Genomic DNA, 23,105 nt, shown 5'->3' on the forward strand with positions numbered 1-23,105 from the left:
TCAGTGTTAATAGATTCCCTTAATAACAAATACATGGTGTTATTCAGTGAATGCCAGATTTCCAGTTGTTACGCAATTTTATGCCACATCCGACCCATTACAAAAACAAAAAATATAACAAAATAATGACGTGTGAAGCATAACTTCCAATTCGTTTATACCAGACATAATAATTTTTACAGGACAAGCATACAAATCAGTCACTATTTTGTTAATTAGGACGATCACAATACTGATATAGAGTAGAACAAATATACTAGACCCGTCCAAGTGGGGAAACGGAACACCAAAGAAGAAAAATAAAAACGCACATATTGATTTCAATGATAAATGGCGACTAGCGGATATTTGCTCTATTACATCATGACGTAGTCTGATGTTCTCAAGCACGCGACTCTTAGCAGGTTCTCAAAAACGTGCAAAATTTGCCTTTCAGTTAAAATTTTATATGCTATATATGTGAATGGCTTGTCAGAGAAATGTCTGCAACATTATTTGCAACCGGCAACAGATAACAAAACCTTAAACACCAATAACACACTATGACTCAGAAAAGAAAAGACTTAGAGGCATCCATTTTGAATCAGTCTTAATCGTTTACTTGTGAAAAATTTGTAGAGCAGTGCCTAATGTATTAAAGAGATTTCTTTCATATATCTGAGAGCTTATAACGTTATAAAGAGGATTTCGATACTTGAGGAGCTTTGTGCTTACTGAAACAAACAAATATTTACAGAACTGGGGGCGAGTTATCAAACTATTCAATATATGAAATTTCTTTTAAAAAATGCTATAATTTTAATTACTTTTTAATTCATAATAAGTTCTGCATTCTCTCATGTTACGTACGTACTTTTATGTTCAAATAGTTTCGTATATTTCACAAGAGCGTTTATTTGCTTATTGTAAATCACGCCGCCGCCGCCGCCGTTACTGAACATTCAAACATATATATATATATATGCCGTTGCTTCCGCTATCCCTACCCCAAGTCATTCAAATGTCCGGAAATCTTGTAGTCTGTGTCCAGATGATTCTGGACATTCTACTACCCTTTCTGACGTAGAGGATATATTGATAGTGTAATCAATCATTGCATTTTTTGAAACGTGTTTTCTCGTACCCCCCCCCCCCAAATTATCACGCATATAAAGGCTATCTACGCATAGCCGTTCCTAATTTTGGATTGACAGGCAAGAAAAAGGCAGTTAGTCCACAACACTCACCACCAACTCTCGAGCTCTCTTGTCTGACCTAACGGTGGGAGTTGACAGTTACTCTTAAAACATACCCACGGGCCCAAACGGAAAATTCACAGTAGAAGCACACTAACTATTAGGCCGCGTTCGGCCAGTTTTATGTAAATACACAAAGTAAAAAAAAAATCAAAACTTCACTTATGAACTGAATGGAAAATGTTATTCTCTTTCAGACTGAGGTTGATTCATTTCACGTGCAGAAAAAAAAGTACTTGATATCCGCTCTACACTATAGGCTGGTCGAAACACAAGTGCCTCCCCACGCCCAAACACACTACGTTTTAAACTATTAGAACGCCATGCAGATGTTATTCAGAAGTGGTAACAAAACGGCTACAGCTAACAAGGAAACGTATCATTAACTTTAACAACACCATTAAGTTCACGTGTAAAAGTTACTTCTTCTAGCCATGCGACTCCGATTTATCTACAGATGTATTAAAAGAAACAAATCAGGCAGACGTAGTCAGGGGATTCAACTGTGCTAATGTTACCATACATGGTATAGGACAAAACAATGGATTTCAAACGGCATAGAATGTATGTATATTTGAGCTTGATTGTTAAGCACATTCTTCGACACATTTACTAACTGTACAGTAAGATTAAGTAGTCAAAACGCTGTAAACCTTAATTCTGACAAACCGTTACATGCCCTTAAATTGAATGGATTAAAATATATTATTAAACGTGAAGAAAAAAATGAAACGTGGACTCTTACAAAGCTTCATAGTGTACACGTACCCATGAATTAGTTGCAGACTTAAACATCTTTGTATCATGAAAATCCGCATGCCAACCCTATATCATAATACATCAAATTAATGACAGAAAAACACACAGATGGCGTTCCACACTGGAACCGATGTCAGCAACTGTCTCAAGTTTTTGTTATTGCTTTAGCGCAAATTTACACAATGAGATATCTGCGCTCTATCCATCGCGGGGAATTGAACCCCGAATTTTACCATTCCAAGTAACCTGTATGCTTTCGATTTGATTAGTGCCTACTCGACCATATAAAAAAATGTTATACATGTATCATTACTATATATATATCCTACAGCTTTACCGAGGACCAGCTTTATCTCTATTGGCAAGATGTCACATAACTCGGGTAAATCTCGTACGCTTTTATATGTCCCTAAACTATTTCTTACCCAAACCCTTTACCCGATAGTTACAACATATTTGTAACAATACTGTAACTCAATAATTCAGGCCAGTCACACAGAGTAGTCTACGTCTCAAAAATTGCTTGCTCTTTGTATGTACATTATTAGTACTAAGAAACGTTCGCCACCCAGTCGCACAATGGAACACTTATGTTGAGTGGATTTTTTTTTTTTTTACCAATCACAGCAAACATTATCAGAAGGTTTACACAGCGAGTCATGACTTGCGCACATACTGTTTAACCAGGAGAATTTTCAACCTGCTAATTTTCTTTTACAGATTCTTTCTTGATATGCCAGACTTTCTGGAACTCTTACGTTTGTTTGTTTTTGAATTTCGGGCAAACGTACTCGAGGGCTATCTGCGCTAGCCGTACCTAATTTAGCAGTGATAGATTAGAGAGACGGCAACTAATCAACACCACTCACCATCAACTGTTGGGCTACTCTTTTACCAACGAATAGTGGGATTGACCGTCACATTATAACGCCCCACGAATGAAAGGGAGAGCATACTTAGTGGCAGGGATTCGAACCCGTGACCCGTAGATTGGGAGTGAAGCGCCCTAACCACAAGGTTATGACACGTCATACTCTTACATCAGTAGCACATATAAGAGCAGACTATTATAAAATATCCTTCAAAAACATAAAATAACTGAATGGATGATTTCAAACATACAGAGAGTGGGCTTGTCATCAACTCAATATCTAGACTTAGTTTATACCCGATTTCTTTTTGCTATCTGGATATCATTTTGACAACAACGATGAGTAATTCAGTTTAAGACTTCATGAACTTGAATGAAACAAATTAACTTTATAGATATCAATAATTGTTTTCCGGCTTTATAATTGTCTAATATTAACTATATTCACAAAGAAAATGGTGCATACTCGTTTGGATACAATTTTAATATCTCTTATTGAACCATTTTGAGAGTATGCTTCAATATGGAAGTTCTAAAAAATAAAATACAAGTTAAAGGTCATATAAGCAAACATAAAAATTCAGAAAAAAAAAAGATACATATTGTCAGAATGTAAGGGAGAAGGGAAAATAACGCCAACATTATTATAGATAATATAACAACCACTATCAAGACAAAATAATAACAGTACGAAATCAAATGCAATTTTAATGAAAACAAAAACATTATCTAAACAAATATTCATGTGTTGTTTTACTGGGTATAAGTTTCTAAAATAAAAATATAATTCTGTCACACGCATACACACGTGTATGTTTTTATATTTAACCACACTAAGACACGTGCACACTGACGCCACAACTGAGGAAAAGACAGCAGCCCATAAAAATAGTACGTCCTTTACATGCTTCAGAAATACGATCTACTTTGACATGGAAGAGTGCCTTTTGCTTACAGAGAAAATCTCTTCCTGCTGTTACAGTAGACACAAGAACCCTCTTAAATAAATACACTTATAATTCAGCAACTTAGCGGTCAAATAAGTCAGCCCATATTATCAATCATACAAACACACTGAATGATGTAAAGATTAAGATGAAACATTTGCATAACAATTTACTTTAATTGAGGGTACTTTTATGTCACGGTAAAAAATGAGGAAAGTTGAATTCCATAAAAAAAAAGGTTCATAGTGCATTATGACCAAGGTTTTCTTTAATAACAAAAGTTACTAGATTGGAATTAATAACATGAACAGCATCACAAGTGCAGGTTGACCCCAAATGCGAAGTACTGACCAGCGGGAGGGAAGACAGCTAGCCAGCAGCACCTGACGCTGTAAGAGCCTTGTGCGGCTCTTTTGATAAAACAGTGAAATTAACTATGTTTTTTATAACGCGCCCAAGCTGAAATGGCAAAGCGTGTTCACAGACATCAAGTCTCCAACCCTGGAACCTTCGATCCATCCGGGGCCGATACCCTAACCACCAGGCCATGCTCAGACCCCAAGAGTTAATATCACTGTTTGCATTTGTGATAGGAAATACTTGTTACCGTTCAAATTGTGACACTGTTTACAAGAGGATATACTAAAAAATAAAAAAAAATATGCACGATTTGTCAGGGTTCGTATTAAGCCCAATCTACTAAGAGCCACGAATTTAATTGTTATATGAATTTATCAAATGTTGTTTCTCAACATTCATGTCTAACATTCTCAAATAACCACGAGCTGTTGATATCTATATCTGTATTCAACCATGTTCTAATAAGTAGGTTATCCTAGTTTAGTGAATTAAGTCATGATAAGGGCAGATCGTATCAGGTTGCATTTTAAGTTTGTTTTGCTGTTTACTTCTCTGTTCATTAAACCGTCAAGCTAACTGTGCCCCACGTGTTAATTCGATGTTAAATGGCATCAATAGAAAAAATGTATTATATAAACACGAGTAATTACTTACTCATGACTTTCTCGAAAATACACTTCGGAGCAGTCCATCTGTCAAACTACATAGTCATTGCGCCAACTGGATTGATTAGATTAAAGTAGCAGAGAAATGTTGAATAAATCTGACGAAGGAACCCGAGTATTTCCCCACACTTCTGAAAAAACACTTCAGCTTATCTAGGGTAAATAAAAACAAACCATAAACCAAGACGTTTCACTTCAGGAAAGCCCCCACTTCTTCTCAACGTCTTGGATTACGATTTATTTTTGCTTGTTTGTTTATTTATTTATTGTTAAGCGCAAAGCTACACAATGAACTATCTGTGCTCTGCCCACCGTGGTTATCAAACTTACCGCTGAACCACCAGGAGGCGCTTCTCTTCAATTACCCGGGAGAAAGTTCATTTAGAAGTTTAGAACGGAAATGTTTCATTCAGAAACACATTTATTGGGCACGCAATAACATGACATCTCTCTTGTTTTTTTCTAAAAATTCTTGTACAGCTTCTCAAGGGGTATTTGCATTAATCGTAATTTTGACCCGGTAGGCTACAGGATAGGTAGCTAAACAACAGTACCTACCGCCTTGAGCTACTTTTGTCTGACAGAATAATAGGATTTGGCCGTCACCCTTATAACACTTTTTTTTTTACGGTAAGGGGACGTGAAAGATTGACTCGCAGATCCACAAGCATGCTAACTCTAAATAGCTTAACTACTTGGTGTTAACTAAGACGGACGCGCAGTTTCCGTTTCAGTAAAACTTAAAATTTCAAAATAAATAACTTAGCCATAAACAGGACTGTTGTTCTTCTCGAACACAAGTACGAGTTAAAGAGGTGAAAGTGTATAGTAGAGGAACGTAATGTTAATGAAACTACATATCTATAAGTTTAGGATGATGATGATGATGTGTACATCACTCCATAAAACATCCACGCAAAGAGATACAACAAACTAAAAACGTAAAAGAGTTGAACAGAACTGTAAAACTACACTAACCCTTCAGAGCGCTTTGATAATATTTGTGTGTGTATGTGAATGATATACTATAGACATAATCTGAGCGTGGGAATTGAATTTTTCAAGTTATTTATCTACAAACGAGTCCTAATTGTACATTGAAACGAGCAGCACTTTTATATTGTAAGGAAAAGATAAACGCCTATTAATTATATGACATAAATTATTTTCTGATATTAAAAATATAATTCCCACACCTATCAGTCTTGCAGCTGTACAAACCTTAATAATGTGATGTCCAAACGTAAGCGATAACGATCCCAAACATCGTATCTTGCATGAGATCAAGCCTTCATTTCAACAAAGTGCCATAAGTCGTCAATCGCTTCCATGACATGATAGTTATTCATATGTAAATGGGGTCACGCAAATAAAAAGAAATATATTCAATGGGGGGAGGGGGTCAAAAACTACGGAGATAACTTGTGTGCGTGGAGGGGGGGGGAGTACAGCAGGAAATTAAATGTGGTTGGCGTATTAGAAACTATTCTCTATAATGAAGTACAAATCAACAAATTAGTAATAATGACACAAGTACGTGTACAATAGCACAGGCGGCCCTTCCCTCAACATTCAAACGCACGTGACTCTGTAGCTACCACTTCGTCAAAACAAAACAACAGATTTCTGCAAGAGGTATATTAAAAACAAGGGGTCTAAATATCTTGAGAAATTATTGCTTTGCAGGATTTAAAATTATTCATGTAGACAGCTCTTTCTGTAACGGGGTTAAATATTAAAGGATTACATTTAAATCGATAGCACTCACCTACTACATGAACTTGATGAACACGCATGTTTGAAAATCGAGTATTTATTAACCCTCACATAAATGATGTAAAATAAAAGGAAAGTCAAATTATGTTTTTTGCTGGGGCATAGTATGCATAGCAAATATATTTAAGTAACCCCAGGTTTTACCATATAAATTATATTGTGGAATGACCTACCTTTACTGTAGACCAAAAAAAAAAAACTTCAAGATAACCATTTTAACTAATGTGGAGGGAAAAAAGTGAGATCATAAAACAGAACATGTATTTGTAGGTAGACAATTACATGACAAAATTAAAAATTGAAATGAAATATTTTTCCACTTCACCAATAATAAAACAAGTGTGTGTTCATCACGTAAAAAAACAAAAAGACTCATAAAAGCATCATTTAACTCCTTGCTGTAACCTAGTGACACAGAGCAGTTGCTCTAGAAAAGCTCATTATGGACATGCTGTGATAGGTTTGTGAACTATTATTTTTCATGAACAGCATTTAGATTGGAAGTTTATGAAAACATATAGCATCAGAAAATAGGAGAATCAAGACTAACTATGAATTATCAAAAATTAAAAGGTTTGATGTAGGATTAACTAGAGATTAAGAAACACTAGTACAAATACATATATACACATTTGGTATATATCACACAATTCAGACTCTTTTAAATTCCCTTTTCAAGGTTATTATATATATTTATTGCATTCATTATTTAATACACAATGTGCACTAAATACATAATAAATATACATCACTAACATAATGAGAAATAATACACTTAAAATTAATGATTTTACTTTAATTATAAAATTAATCCATTTCTAGATAGCTAATGAAACATTTAAGTTTATTGTATGCATTCCAACAAGCAATGGACGTACACCTAATATCTGTTATGCCCACTTAATAAAACATGATGACATTTCTCCAACTTCATGACCCCTTGTTCGCCATGAAATTTTCAAGGGTTCCTGGATATGCTCTAGAGAGATTCTAAAACCTCCTACTTTTGAAAATTATTATCTCCTTTTTATGAGTTTCACAGCCATCATATGATTTAAATTTCTTTTTTTCTCATGCTACCACCTTAGTGCAGACAAATGCGTGCCATCCCACCATCCCTGTGGAGAGAACACAGTAAATGTCACACCTGACATGGGTACTTTGGCTGGTATGTCAATATGAAAGCTCAATGATATTGTTCATGTGTGTGTGACAACATAATGATTTTCTGTAGTGTTTTCTACACAAGTACATCAGAATTCTATTTCTCTCTCTCTTGTGTTAAAGTATATGAATGACTACTTTTTCTATTTAAGTGTTTAGAAAATTTATAAAAGTACTAATGTTACATGCAAGCCCACAACTTACTTCTACATGTACAATGTATCTTCATTAGACTAACAGCTGTACCATATGCCACTAGACTATCAACTTAATAGTATGTTATGTCCATCAGATCCACTACTTTACTCTCCCTATAACTGGCTACACTGTATACCTACTACTTACTGCAAGACTGAAAAAAAGGATCTTGCCATAGTGGTGGATAAAGTTACCCAGCCAACAAAGCAATGCTCTGTTGCTAGTAGCAAATCTAAACAGATTTTAAGGTGTATTTATAGATATACTGATTACATTTCAAAGGAGGTAATTATCTCTCCATAGAAATCATTAATAAGGTCTAACTTGAAATACTATGTACAGTTTTGGTCTCCTTATCTAAGAAGGAACATTGACTTATTGGAAATGGTTCAGAAGATGGCTTTTACGATTATTCTTTGGATGAAAGGGTTATATTATGGGGATAAGTTAAGATCTCTTAAATTATATTCTCTTGAAAAAAGAAGCATTAGAAATGACCTCTTTGAAGTTTACAAGGTTATCAAAAGGATTTTTAGGATAGAGGTTTCTGATTACTTTGTGCTATATTCTGAGGACAAGAGAATGAGAGCACACAAATTTAAGATTTCGAAAAAGACAAGCTAGTCTTCAGTTAAGACAGTATTATTTTTCTAACAGGATAATTAGCTTATAGAATGAGTTTCCATTAACAGTAGCGGAGACCAGCACTTTATAAGATTCTTAAAGAGGAATTGATAATTTCCTGAAAAATTAAGGGTGGATTTAAGTTCTTGGTTTTCGTAAAGAGTGGGTGTGCAGAAAAAGCTTGAAGGTTCAAGAAATGTTACCTTGTTTATCTTATGTTATCCTAACTTGGTCTTCATGTACTGATACAATGTATCATTACTATACCACCAATGATAGTATATCCCTTACCTCTACACTGCAATCTCACCAGATAACTTGCTAAATAGTACACTTACGAGAGTATCGACTTCACAGTACTGTATGTACACAACCAGATTCACTATTAAACAATATCTCCAAATGACCCACATTTAACTATACAGTATACCTACTACATCCATATTCATCCTCACCAGATCCACTGCTACAGTATATCCTCATAAAAAAAACAAAAAAAAACTAGACCAAATAACATACCAACCATATTTTTAACTTTTAAAATATATTATGTATGCTCACCAGAGCCACTGGTATACTAACCACACTAAGGTTACATTCTGTGCACTCCATACACCAGTGGTTTCCAAACTGTGTTTATTGCAACACACTAGTGTGCCACAGCAAGTTGCTAGGGATGTCACAAGAGTTTCACTAAAGGAAGAATAATTAAGAACATTAAAAAACTCTACAAAAAATATTGCATGTGGCAGCAGGGGTGTCACACAAATCAAGGTAAGTGGGTTTGGGTTTCATCAGTGAAAAAAGTTTGGAAACTACTGTCATACACAAACATGGAGCATAAAGCTTCCAGTTAACATTAGGACCACCAAAGTGCTTCAAAGACAGCTACATCTTCACCTGATTACCATTTTCTCTTCACCATGATAAACTAGAAATTAAGTTACTTACACTAACTCTAAACTACATTGAGTCCTAAGGCCTAAAATTGTATTCTATGACTATCTTAACTAATCCTATTTCCTCAACAACAACAAAAAAAAAACTGTTATAGTTAGCACAAGCCAGGTCCTGATTACTGGAGTAATAGAAAATCCCTCAAGAGAAATAAGGTAATTAATATAGATGTATAGGGCTTAGGGCCACTAAAACAGCAATTTTTGTTTTGTTTTTCTAAAAAGGAACTATTATGTTATCCTATGTTAAAAGGTAAGTCAGGTTGCCATATACTTACATAAATAAACTGTCATTTAAGTAATCTATTGAAATTGCATATATAGATTTAAAAACCTCTTTCATTATAACCTTGAAATTCAGCCCCTAAAAGAAAGCTTTATGAAGCTCACTAAAGAAAAAACAAAATACATTTATTAAACTGTATGAATCTTTCAAGCCATTAATTAAAAAACATTATTAGTATACACAGTGACCAGAAATCTGCATTTTCTCTCTAAAACCTCATTTAGCTTACTTTTCCAGACATAAACTACATCCATCCACATATCATACTACCAGTCTGAAAATGTTATATATATATTTAAAGCTTTAAAACATCTCCAGTGCAGATGTAGAAATGCACATTAGATCATGTCTTGTTTCAACAAAACTATTCTACTTTATAGTATAAATTCATAAATACAGCCTCTACACTGATCATAAAATAATTTCAACTCTATGACACTACAATGATATATTAGAACTTTATAAAAATACAAAAACAATACTGAAAACTGTTTCTTATGATAAATTTGTATGCAATCTTATTGTAAAATTCTAAAACTAGTAAAATTAGTAATCAGTACCAGACCAAATTAGCTTTTCTAATGACTGAATCAAAGAAATTTTCCATTTAGTTATTTTTATTCAATAACTTCTTTAAGCTAATAAACATAGACTTAAGTGTACCTAAACACATACATTACACAACATGTATCCAGTACATGTACAAACAGAAAGCAAAAATCTTTAATGAAACAAAAACTTGTACTGATTTCCACTAACATGGAAATTATTAATAAAACTTCTCAACTACAGCACATATTTATGTAAGAACTATATATAATTTTTAATTTACAATAATGACTCACTGTCACATATATCATACAAAATTATATTTCCTTTGCACGTGTAGGCTTAGCTGCATGCATATTTAAACACAAACAAGTTTGTCAGCCCTTGGCCTAAATAATATTTTTCTTTACATTTTCTCAATGATTTAAATATTGTTATTAATGCCCAGCATTAATACACAAAATAACTATTGACTTGTGTGTTTGTATCTTGAGCCAGCATGTTCAGATATAACTTTTTGTAATAAGCCTGTTAATCCTAAAAAGTATGCTATTTATCTATAATGTAACACAACATAAAATTTAAGGACAGCAAGAGGCTGTCCCATCCACAAGAGCTGGGCAAGTTAACTGAAAACCTATAAGTGGCAATTACATCAATTAGTGTCACATAAACAAATCAATTAATCTAAATTATGATCAAATCAATTAACTGAGATATTCTGATTATTCCAAAAATAGACTATAATCAAAATTCCAATTATATCGAGTGTAAAAGAAAAATTAATTAAAATTAGTGTTTCCAATAATAACTGTTTTCAATTATTCCAAAAGCTGATTAATTGAAATTATACCTAAATTTATTGTCATGAAAATAACTAATTAATAGAAATTAGGTTTCTGATTATTACCATTTTTCATTTTTCCAATTCCCAAGTTATCAAAATATTGCTATTATGTTTGTTGTTAAGAGCAAAAATGAATAATGGGCTATTGGAACTCTGTCCAATTTTAGCCTTACAAGTTTTTTTACTTCAAGTCTGTTCAGCTTTGATGACTAAGGGACTCATAATTCAAATTCCCATTACCTCCAAACTCACTTAACCCTATCTTCATTATGGAAAAGCTACTAAGACTGTCTACCACTGCTGAGTAGAGGGAAAGCAATTGGCTAGCAGGGCCAACTGCCAACTTTTTTTTGCTTGTAAATACCATGGTTTGAAGAACACTATACTAATCGATTAATGGGACCAATTAGCAAATACCACTAATTGTTCAGCTCTACCACTCACTAAGAAAAATATATTAACAACTCAAAGACAGCCCTTATCATTCATAAATTTAATCAAGCTTTTTCTTAAATTTACTGCATCCATCTCATCTGAAGGCAATTCATTAAAAGTGCCAACCACTCTGTTAGAAAAGTAACACCATCTCAGCTGAAAATGACTCCTAACTTTACAAAATTTATATTTATGCTTACTAGTCCTACCATTCTCACCATTATGTACAAAAAAAAAAGATGATGCATCAACATTATTAATTCCTTTAAAAATCTTAAACACCTCAATCAGAAACCCTCAAATTATTCTTTTTTTAAGGGAACATTTCAGATATCTTAACCTGTCCTTGTATGACAACCTTTCCATCCCAGGTATCAACCTGCTAGCCTACCTCTGAACCCTTTCCAACAACTGAATGTCATTGTTAAGGTAAGGAGTCCAAGACTGAATACAGTACTCCAAATGCAGCCTGACAAGTGATCTATAAAATGACATTAGAAACTCTTTCAGGCTAGTATTCAGTATTTCTGTAGATAAAAACTAAAATCCTATTTGTTCTACCACTAGCAATAGCATATTGCTTGGATGGCTTGAGAGACTGATCAACCAAGACACAAAGATCCTTTACTCCCATAATCCTGTTAATGTTATTCCTATAAAAATAACCCTGCAATTATTATAATTGAAAGCTACCTGCCATTTATCTGCCCAACTCACCAAATAATCTAAATCCTTTTGTAAAGCAGAAGCACCATTCTTGCAACTACTAACACCAATCAGTTGGGTCAAACTTTCTTTAATGCAATATAATACAATATAAATGTACTATGTTTGTACAGTAATTGAATATTCCAAAAAACATTCTTGAAACATACCTATAGTTATTACGTATGTATTTGTACATATTTTTCTTAAAGTTTATAACTTTTGACTACATGTACAGGTACATAAAGTACAGTATACTGACATAGTACAATCAGAGTAAATTGTCATAATATTAGAAATAACTCAAATTAAATTTGTAATGTCACTACAGATATTAAATATTTATACAAAATTGTAAAATGAATAGTGCAAGGTTAGTCGACACAGCTCAACAGTAGAAATAAAGTATTTGATACTTACCTAAAATTGTAAAATGAATAAAATAAATAAAAGTAAAAAAAAAATTGAACAATAGATGATTTGACTAATAGGTTTGAACTTTTAAGCATCCTAACTCTGCTATAGTGTAAAAATAAAATAAGATCTTAGGTAAGTATCAAATACTTTATTTCTACCGTTCAGCTGTGTCGACTAACCTTGCACTATTCATTTTACAATTTTAGGTAAGTATCAAATACTTTATTTCTACTGTTGAGCTGTGTCGACTAACCTTGCACTATTCATTTTACAATTTTAGGTAAGTATCAAATACTTTATTTCTACTGTTGAGCTGTGTCGACTAACCTTGCACTATTCATTTTACAATTTTAGGTAAGTATTAAATACTTTATTTCTACCGTTGAGCTGTGTCGACTAACCTTGCACTACTCATTTTACAATTTTAGGTAAGTAACAAATATTTCCACGGTTGTATAGGCTCGATTGCATTATTCCACACTCTTCCATGACTTTTTCTAACAGGACAATTTTAACAAACTTTGCTAGAAGTGTTTAAGATAAATATAGTTATATGTGCTTTATATTTAAAAAATAAGATACAGTACTGTGTCTTTTGAAGCCATAATAATTTTATCATCTCATACGTAGCAAAAAAAAAGAAAGCAGCATCACCTATCTAACATTTTATGACTTACTATGTTTTTTATTGTTAGATGTTATAATTTTAACATGGTATCATGAATGACTGATTACAATGTAAATTAAAAGGTCTACCTCATGTAGCTTTACTAACTTTGTAAAGTATGTGTTTAAGTGAACAGGTGTAACTATTCTCATTGTATACATGCATGAGCCAACATCCTAACTATCACAGTTATTAAGTTATTTTATATGTACATGTATATTTAATTCCAAGCCAACTAATTTTTCTAGTGGAACAATATAATTTTCAGTTGACCTTTTGTTTAGCTAATAATACATACTTCACTAAAAAATCCTGTAATTTTTTTACACAAAGAGCAAAGGTTAAGTAGCATGCCAACTTTGGCAAATGCAGTCTTCCTTTGAATGTTTTTCAGCCTTCTATACAATTTTCTGTGATAAAACACTTTTTCCCCATGTACATGTTTTCTAAGTATTATTTATAGGAAGTTTTTTAAAATGTGTTAGAATAAATTAGAATTTACATATTCAGTTAGTGGATTTTTTTATGACAAGTGTCAATACAGATAGAGTATGATGTGAATGTAAATATAATTTAAAAATTAGACATACTGTAGATACTTATCTTTTAACCTAATACCCGCCACAACCACCAGTATTTATAAGTAAATGTAATGGAGTAATAATGAAATACTATATATACAAACATATCTTAGATTTAAACAATTAAAACTTCTCACATATGAAAATGGTACAGATAAAGCTAAGTTTCATGCCAATGAAGGTGTAAGATGATTTATATGAAATTTTCAAACTTCTTCTCTTTTCAGTACCAGAGTTGCTTTGTTCAATAAAAAAAATATGCAGGTAAAAATCAAATTATCAATTATAAGAATTACCAGAATGATTAATTGGAATTGAATAACATGCTTTATTATTTGACTTTATCAACAAATAGAAAATATGGTGATACAATGATCCAGATTATAGAAATTTTCCACCACAGTTCTTGGATCTGGGTTAAACATGATTAAAGAATACTTACAGATTCTTTTTTATAACAAAATATTTCAAATCTACAAGTATACTTAAAGATGCCATATCATATTTATTTAAATTAATGTAATTTAATTTGTGATTTTTTAAGTATATTAAAATATCATAATAACCTATATATTATGTCCTCTAATATTTCAATCATGTAGTTCATCTTTTAAATTATATGAAATATATATAGTAAAACTCTATGTTATTTGGCATTATTGGAGTACATATTTTCCCCAGGACAGTTGTTGTTGTACAAGTGAATGTCAATTATGTAGATAAAAAGGTTTGGTTAGGTCAAAAGAGAATAAAATCTTTAAATGGTAAAACACTTTGGTCTAAATGTTAAATTACATGAAGGTTTAATATTTTAGCCTTTCCTTGGAAGTATCAAAGTTAAATGAATAATACCAACAGTTACACTGTATTTCCCCACTTTGCAATACATTTGGCAAAAAAATATTTTGTTCATATAATGATTCTTTTTCATTTTTTAGGAAACTGACTAACTGCACATTTTCTAAAATTCTCCTGGTATCATTGTTTAACAAGTCAACATGTAAATCACAATGCAGTAGTTATAATTAGTAAAGCTTTAAGTGATCAAACCTACAATTAAACACTTTTCTACTTTCAATTTTTGTAGGTTTAGATTACCTGCATGAACACATAATAAAACAAATATCATACTATATGTGTTATTTTAGTTTTGATTAGACTCACCTGAAAGAATCAGGCATATTAATATGTATTTTATAACCAGGAATTGATGGAAATAGCTTTTCAACACCTTATTTATAACTTATAAATAGCAGAGAACTATGACGTATAAGTCACATTATATTTGAACACCAATATATACATGCATGTACAATTGAGGCATTTTAGTTGAAATGGCCCAAGTAATTGAGCACACATTTCACATCTTTTTCCTAAAATTGTGAAAATCTATGGTTGAAGTTTTCCAATTCAATTTTTATTATTGACACCTTTTATCTCCACAGTAACTACCTCACAATTAAGAGTTCAGAAATTCATTGTAATCTTGTGGTATACTGTATCAAGAAATTACTTTTAAACTTAGTCATGTGTCCTTTGATTATCCCTTTTCTTTCAACTTACTGTCAGTAAGTATGTATGTAATTAATTCAGTCTAACAAAATATTTCACAATGCTCTTAAATTACCAAGTTCAGTGGTCACAAAGTGTCATACATTTAAGACAATACAAAATAATCACTTAAATGACAATTACACAGTGTGCAATTAATTTAAAAATAGAAACTGCAAATCTTCAATGAAATAATAAGATGTTTTATGCAAGAAATATGTATATCAAAACATGGTCAATCTTCTTGATAGGTCTTAATTAGTCATTACATACATCTTGAGTGAGTGAATCAGGTTATCCCACTTTGAAAAAAACAAACATACTGCAAATTGTTGTTTGAGTTTGAACTTTGGCTATATATAACTATAAGTATACCCTGAAATCTGAGTAAGTATATCAATTAATGAACGTTACTCATCAGTATGGTGCAAACTTTTGTAAATTACTATTAAGTTTAATAGTTTAACAATTTTTATTCAACTATTGTAATATATGTATAATAATTAATATATATATATATATTCTATATAACACGGATATGAGAAGACAGATCATATATGTCAACAGACTTTCTTTGAGCCCACCTACGAACTTACTTATTTAAGTTATTAAACTATTACTGGTAATATTACATACATTTTCGGTTTGATTGCGGCCCATGGCTAAACGCTTGGCAACTTCACGTTGAGTTTCATGACATTGATAAATACATTATAGTTTTAAGAATGATAACAAACTTACCACACCACATAGTGCTGCCGGGGAGTCTTCTACAACTTCATATATCACGGGGGGTAATCCCAAACCTGTTCCTCCAAGTATAGAAAATCCATATCCATGTAAATCACTTCTTTGCAGTTGGACATCTTTCACCTCTATCCCCTCACCTTCCATGATTGAGAGGCGTTGCTTCTTACTGCCCTCTGTTGTTTTTGAGTTAAGTTACAGAGCCCGTAAAAATAAATAAATTAATATGCATTCATATACTTTAATATTGATGTGATATCTCCAACACACGTTAATATTCGTTAGCAGTTAAACTAGTAACCTAATTTAATAGTTTCTGTTTGGTGTTGATTAATATATCGACTGAATCGAAGATTTTTATTCTGATCTGTTAACTTATATTTTTCAGAAACGATATTAAGAAAGTACGATCACGATATCAAAATTAATTAACATAGAAGTTAAAATCTATCATTCTTTGGCCTACTCATAACATCTGAAAATTACCTTCAACCATTATTGTATTCGAGTATAAGTAAATTACCAATTTCCGAGTGACAATAACCAGTTTTTTTAGTTCATTCGCTTTTTCTTGATAGATAGTATTTGTTTATTTGTTTGTAATTAAGCACAAAGCTACACAATGGGCTATTTATGCTCTGCCCACCACGGGCATCGAAACCCAGATTCTAGCGTTGTAAGTCCGCAGACATACCACCGTGCCACTAGGGGGCGATAGATAGTAAGCTACTGGTTAAATGTACAATCAAGTGTCAGTCAGATAATGTTTTCCCAAAAATACTAAAATAGGATTGCATAAGTTTTTGAATAGTGGGCGGGTGAGACTAAAAGCTCTCTAGTGTGACATCTATTTTTAATGGAGGTTTAAATTTGTGTCCAAATAATTATAGACCAAATCGTATTACTTATGTCAGAATAAAAGTTTTAAAAAGACCGATTAAAGCCATCTGACAAAGTTTGGAATTCTGGTTGACATCCGGCGAGGTTTCATACAGGGAAACTCCTGTCTCACAAATCTTTTGACGTTCTTCAAAAATGCACTGTTTATGTTGATGTGGATATGGTATACCTGGATTTTTGGAAGGCTTTTCAGGAATTGTTACAGAAAAGACTAGTAAATACAGTTGTTTCTGTGGGTATGGGGAATAGATTAGTCCAATGGATTAAAGGTTGGTTAGGAGGGACGAAGCAAAAAGTTTTAATAAATGGAGTTCATTCAATCTGGATTAGAGTTGCATGTGGGGTACTTCAGGGCTCTCTGATGAGGCTTTTCCATTTTTGATACACAGATATAGATAACAGAAGGGTTAACAAACTGGCCAAGATTATTGACGATATTAAAATTTTAGGTGTACTTGGCTAAGAGGAGGGTATTATCCTACAAACGGACTTGGATCATTTGGCGAATTGGGCAAATAAGTGGCATATGACATTTAATATTGCTAAGTGAAAAGTAATGCATGTGGCCTACTTTAACTTAAACTATAATTACTACTTTGATGGAATTCAACTCAGTAATGCTATGGAATAAGATAATTTTGATGTTTTAGGAAACCAATTTATTAAGTCTTTCAGGCAATGTGTTATTGCTAGTGGAAAAGAAAACGGGATTATGAAGTTTTATCTCCAGGAATATGGAATATAATTGTAAGAACATATGAATGACAGTAAAAAATAGTTTAATAATATGTCAATTATACGCTAGCTAGTGGCTTAGAGATAAGTTTGAAAACTTATAACACTAAAACCCGGGTTTTAAAGTTCGTGGTGGGCACAGAACAGTTAATTTTATTAATTGTAAACAAACAAAAACAACAACCTATATATGTTATATCCAGTGCCGTCAAGGCCTTTCTGCATTACCAGGACTTATCAGGGATATGAAAGAATAATAATGGTTGAGACGCAATTAATATCACCGATTGCTCGAACAATAACTCTCTTTTGGTGTGATCCATATTATGTCAAAGGAAATTGTTGTTTCTTTGTACAAACTTCTGGTTATGCCTCATTTAGAGTTTTGTGTTTAGTCTTGGGCTCCTTACCTTAGGAAAGACATTGAGTTGTTGGAAAGGATTCGAAGGATGGTTGCTGGGATGATTCCTGAATAAGAGGGTTGTCATATGAAAACAGATTAAGGCTCTAAAAATATATGAAAACAGATTAAGGTTCTAAAACTATATGAAAACAGATTAAGATTCTGAAATATTTTCTCTTAAGAAAGAGGGTTGCTGGGATGATTCCTGAATAAAGGGGTTGTCATATGAAAACAGATTAAGGTTCTAAAAATATATGAAAACAGATTAAGGTTCTAAAAATGTATGAGAAAGATTAAGATTCTAAAAATATTTTCTCTTAAGAAAAGAATGGATAGAGGAGATCAGGTTTAAAATTACGAAGAAAATTGGTAGGATTGAAACATAAATTTTTTTCGTGTTTAATGATAAGACTAGGGAACATAGAATTGTTACGACAGCGGAATTCACGTGACGCTGGTAACACATAATGAGAATCTAGAACGGTGTCAGACCCAGACAATGGCAAGCCCCTTCCACACCCCGCAGCTAAACCCTAATGCAGACATCTTCAGTCCTGTTAAAAGTCACATCCCAGTTGTATATATATGACCGGCAAGAAGTGATGAAAGATAATTGCAGGCAGACAGAGATAGAGACGGGCAATTGAGTCAAGCGCGATAGTAAGTACAGTGCGTGAATCGTTCGCTGTGAATTATAGCGTGTGTTGAAGTTAAACTGACTGTGGAAATTAAGTGTCTTGCAAAGTTGAATTGAGGAAGAATAAACTAGTTTTATTTAAGAAAGGACTTGTATCGCTGAAGTTTTTCGGAAGGAATTTTTACGAAAAATTAATAATCGAACACAAACGTAACAGAATTAACATTTGATAGAATAGAAGTTGTCTCCAAGTTAGGCAATTTTATTTTTCAAACAGGGTTGTCAGCCTTTGGAATAGATTGCCTGCAGATGTGATAGATGTAACAGGATTGGAACAGTTCAACAAAGGATGAGTATATAGAGAGACAGACCTGGATATGAGTAGATGAGTGTTCGATGAAATAAGCGCGAGAACCACAATGGGCCAAGTGGCCTCTTGTTGTGAGGCAAATATTACGTTACGTTAGAAGACATTACTATATGATATGGTATATCTCAGTTCATTTAACCATTTTTATTTGTAACCGAAAGATTTTGGAATTTCCTCTGAAAGATTGATAGTTTTATAGCACACCGCTAGAAGAACTGCAGACCAAAAAAGAATATCCCATTTCTTTAAAACAATATCGCAATTCTAGTGAGTAATAAAACAAATTACGAAAAATTAGCTGCTCCATTAGATTTTAATTTGGCAGATTAATGGTTTCAGATTTCTCCATTAAAAAGAAAACAACACAACCAGTATCTCTTTTCCGTGGACATCAAATATCGAAAACTCTGGTACTCATACTTCATCTCACATTTCTGATCTGCAAGATCCTGATGGTTAGTAGATATTTGAAAATTTGCCCTCTCTCATATTAATCTACACCATAGAGTGCTAACGACAGAACACAAACGATTTTTTTACTCATGGAAAATTTCAAAAATTGTTAGAAGCATACAACATCAAAACGTTATTGCACATTATTTCTTGAAAGAAGACTTATAAACAGAAGAGTATACTTTAAAGGCGTGGTTAATGGACTGCGTCTTCTATATGGTCTTGTCCAATCAAAGTTGTTTTTAGATTTATATATTAAATTTTCAGAAATATTGAGGAAGTTAACAATTATTTCAATTCTATGTTAGTTTTGATTTTTTTTTCACGCAACTACGAAGCTATTGGTGGTTTGTTTTCTCAAGTTTGGACATTTTCTATTTTAAAATTAACCCTAATAATGAATAAAAATCGTGGATTTTTATTATTATTCGAAAGCAATTTTGTGTGTTATAAGTTATCATCTCAAGTCTATTATTTAGTCCTATTAATTTGGCATGTTAGTCTCGATTGATAAACTTGTGTCGAGAAACTGACAATTGTGATATAATTTAATCTGTCATTGTTACATGAGAAATCCACTTTTATGACATAAAATTCCATTTTTTTTTATTTTAAAAAATCAATATCATCATTCATGAAAATAATTACGTGATAAAGCGATCCAGTTGTTTATTCGCTAAAAACTTGTTCGTATTTTTCATTTCCTTTAATTTTATTAAAGTGTGATTAGACTAGTATCAATCTAACATTAGATATTAATTTAATTTAGGTAGTTTAAATTTCTGCCGATCTTGATTTCATAAATTTTCATTACTTTTTGTTAAGGTAATTGTGTGCTATTCTGTGTTCTATTGATATTCGCGAATATTAGTTGTTTATATGACCCATAGATGGCAATGTGCATTTAAACATTTTTGTGTGTGTGTATGTATTTAGCAATAGTGACGGTTTTATCATATTTTGAGTAGTTGTGTCTGTCCATTGTGGCACTCTATTTAAAATGAACCAGCTGTTTTTGGACTGACAATAGATATTTCTGTTGGATGCATTTATAATAAAAAATAACAAAAAACTTATATATTAAGGAAGCTAAATGTGTTTTTTCGGAAAGTTTCACAAAGATACTCAATATCCACGTGTGCTAGCTGTCCTTAATTTTAATTTGATAGATTACAGAGCAAGCAGCTAGTCAACAGCACCCATTACCAACTCTTAGGCTACACTAGTAATATAGATGGATTTGAACACCATCTTTATAACGCACCCATGGTCCCAAAGTGCGGAGCACGTTTGTGTGGCAATGGTGAGCAAATCATGGAACTTAGAATTACAGTCCGGAAAGCTCATCGCTAGACCAAACTTGGCCCAAGTTAACTGTCAATAAGAACTGACGAAAGTACAATGTTGTTCATTAATATAACATACGATTTTCTTTTATGTAATATAACAAAAGTTGCCTCATTTCATGCAACAATTGCAGTGAATTAAGTGTGACATGTAAACAGTTAACAAAAACATGTTTCTGCCTTAGCTAGCCAATGTTACACAGCCTCATAATAAGTGATGGAAACGTGAGGTTTGGAGATTTGGGTCATCATGCTAACCTAACTGGCTGTAGGGCGAACCATAGTCGCTAATTGATCTAGTTTTGAGTATTGTTATTTAAGATGAACATGACGAGAATCTAAGTACAAGCACTGGCCATTATCTGAAGTGTTAGTTTGTAATTACGATATTTCAAAAGTAAGTTCAATTAAAAAATAAATTTATGAATTATATCAACATGAGTAAACATTAACTACGAGTCCCCCAGTGGCACAGCGGGATGTCTGCGGACTTACAACGCTAGAAATCGGGTTTAGATACCTGTTAGGTAGCTTAATTCCAAACAAACATTAACTACGAAATTTTCAGTATAAAAAGCGAGTAGTAAAAAAAAACAACAAAATATGCAAAGAAAAAAGTTAATAACGTTGTCACCGAAATAGGCAGTCATAAAGAGCATGACAAACATAACCACCAAAGCTGACTCTGTTCAGTATAAACGTTTCAATAGTTCTAAAAATTGAATGCGTTTGTTATTTACATGAAAACATTTTTTATAGATACAAATATCTTACAAACTTTTTTTCTCATTTATAACTCACAAACCTTTTTCATGTTCTGGATACTGAATTAAAAGTTCACATTCTTTGTTCTGTAATATTACATTCAGCAAGAAAAATAAATAGTTTAGCTAATAGAGATTTCATGGTCGACGTGTTTACAGTTTTAGTACTTTTTAAGCATGGTGATATCAAGTACTGATAAAAAAAACATCATGCCGCCCATTTGTTTCTGATATTTTCAAGGTGTATTTCCCTCCTCTATTTCATTTTTATATAATATTTCTGGGAGTTACAAGCTAATTTATTGTTCTGATCAGCGCAATTTAAGATGTTAAGCAGGGTCTATTCTGTATAAATATCTCGATGTAAAGAAAATAGCTTATTTTGTATTTAACAACCCAACAACCAAAACTTTTGAATTTCAGATGCTAAATTAAAACCACTGAAAATATACATAACAGTATGTAGGACGTTGGCTCCATCGAAATAACGTTGAAATAAAGTATATCAATCATTGTTTGTGAATTTAAAATAATAGGTCAGTGTGGTTATTATAGAAACATAAAGAATTATCCGATAAAAATTATAAAGATTAGCAGAATTAAGCACGAGAAACTAAAACTGAAAACACGCTTATTTACAACAATAATCCCAGCACAACTGAGTAAACATAAATAACAAAATTTACATAAAATGCATTGAATAATCCTTATGTAAGGAGGTTAAATCTATTACAGCAAAGAAAAAATAAATTAATAAACAAAAAAATAGGTCAAACAAAACTTAACACAGAAAAAAAATCAATCATATATAGTGTTTGTTTTCTTATATATATATATATGTGTGTGTGTGTGTAGCAGATAGAAATAATAATAAAATATTCAGAGACAGCAATGACTACGTTAAGTTTCATTCTCTGCATTAGCATGAGCGGAAACTCAATAAATTGTAAAGTTTCCTCCATCCACTTTACATTGAGCCATAACCTGCAATGTAGGTAAACAAATATTAATATTGTTACGACAGCGGAAGTCACGCGACGCTGAGAGCATGCGCGCTGGAGTTTCTAGAAGGATCATGACTTATCTAGGAACCTCGCGAATGTCCGAGTGTTTGCCAGGCGCCCTCTTTTTTAGATATAAGCTTGGCAAATAATACT

The 23,105-nt window shown here is 32.5% G+C and overlaps 1 protein-coding gene across 2 annotated transcripts in view; it reads left to right on the top strand.

Annotated features, from left to right (window-relative positions):
• Positions 1-1,674: 1,674 nt before the first annotated feature.
• The window catches only part of LOC106457799 (glutathione peroxidase-like), a 34,471-nt gene continuing 13,040 nt past the window's right edge, over positions 1,675-23,105 (top strand). The window contains exons 1-3 of one of the 2 annotated variants that reach the window (XM_022383991.1): positions 1,675-1,799; positions 7,702-7,781; positions 19,725-19,840. In XM_022383991.1, the coding sequence (XP_022239699.1) occupies positions 1,777-1,799; positions 7,702-7,781; positions 19,725-19,840 (219 nt within the window). In that variant the 5' untranslated portion in view covers positions 1,675-1,776. Of the gene's footprint in view, positions 1,800-7,701; positions 7,782-14,269; positions 14,307-19,724; positions 19,841-23,105 lie in introns of both variants that reach the window. The other variant, XM_022383997.1, reaches the window with a different exon arrangement.

Source organism: Limulus polyphemus, unplaced genomic scaffold (assembly GCF_000517525.1).
Source record: "Limulus polyphemus unplaced genomic scaffold, Limulus_polyphemus-2.1.2 Scaffold18, whole genome shotgun sequence".
Taxonomy (NCBI): Eukaryota; Metazoa; Arthropoda; class Merostomata; order Xiphosura; family Limulidae; genus Limulus; species Limulus polyphemus.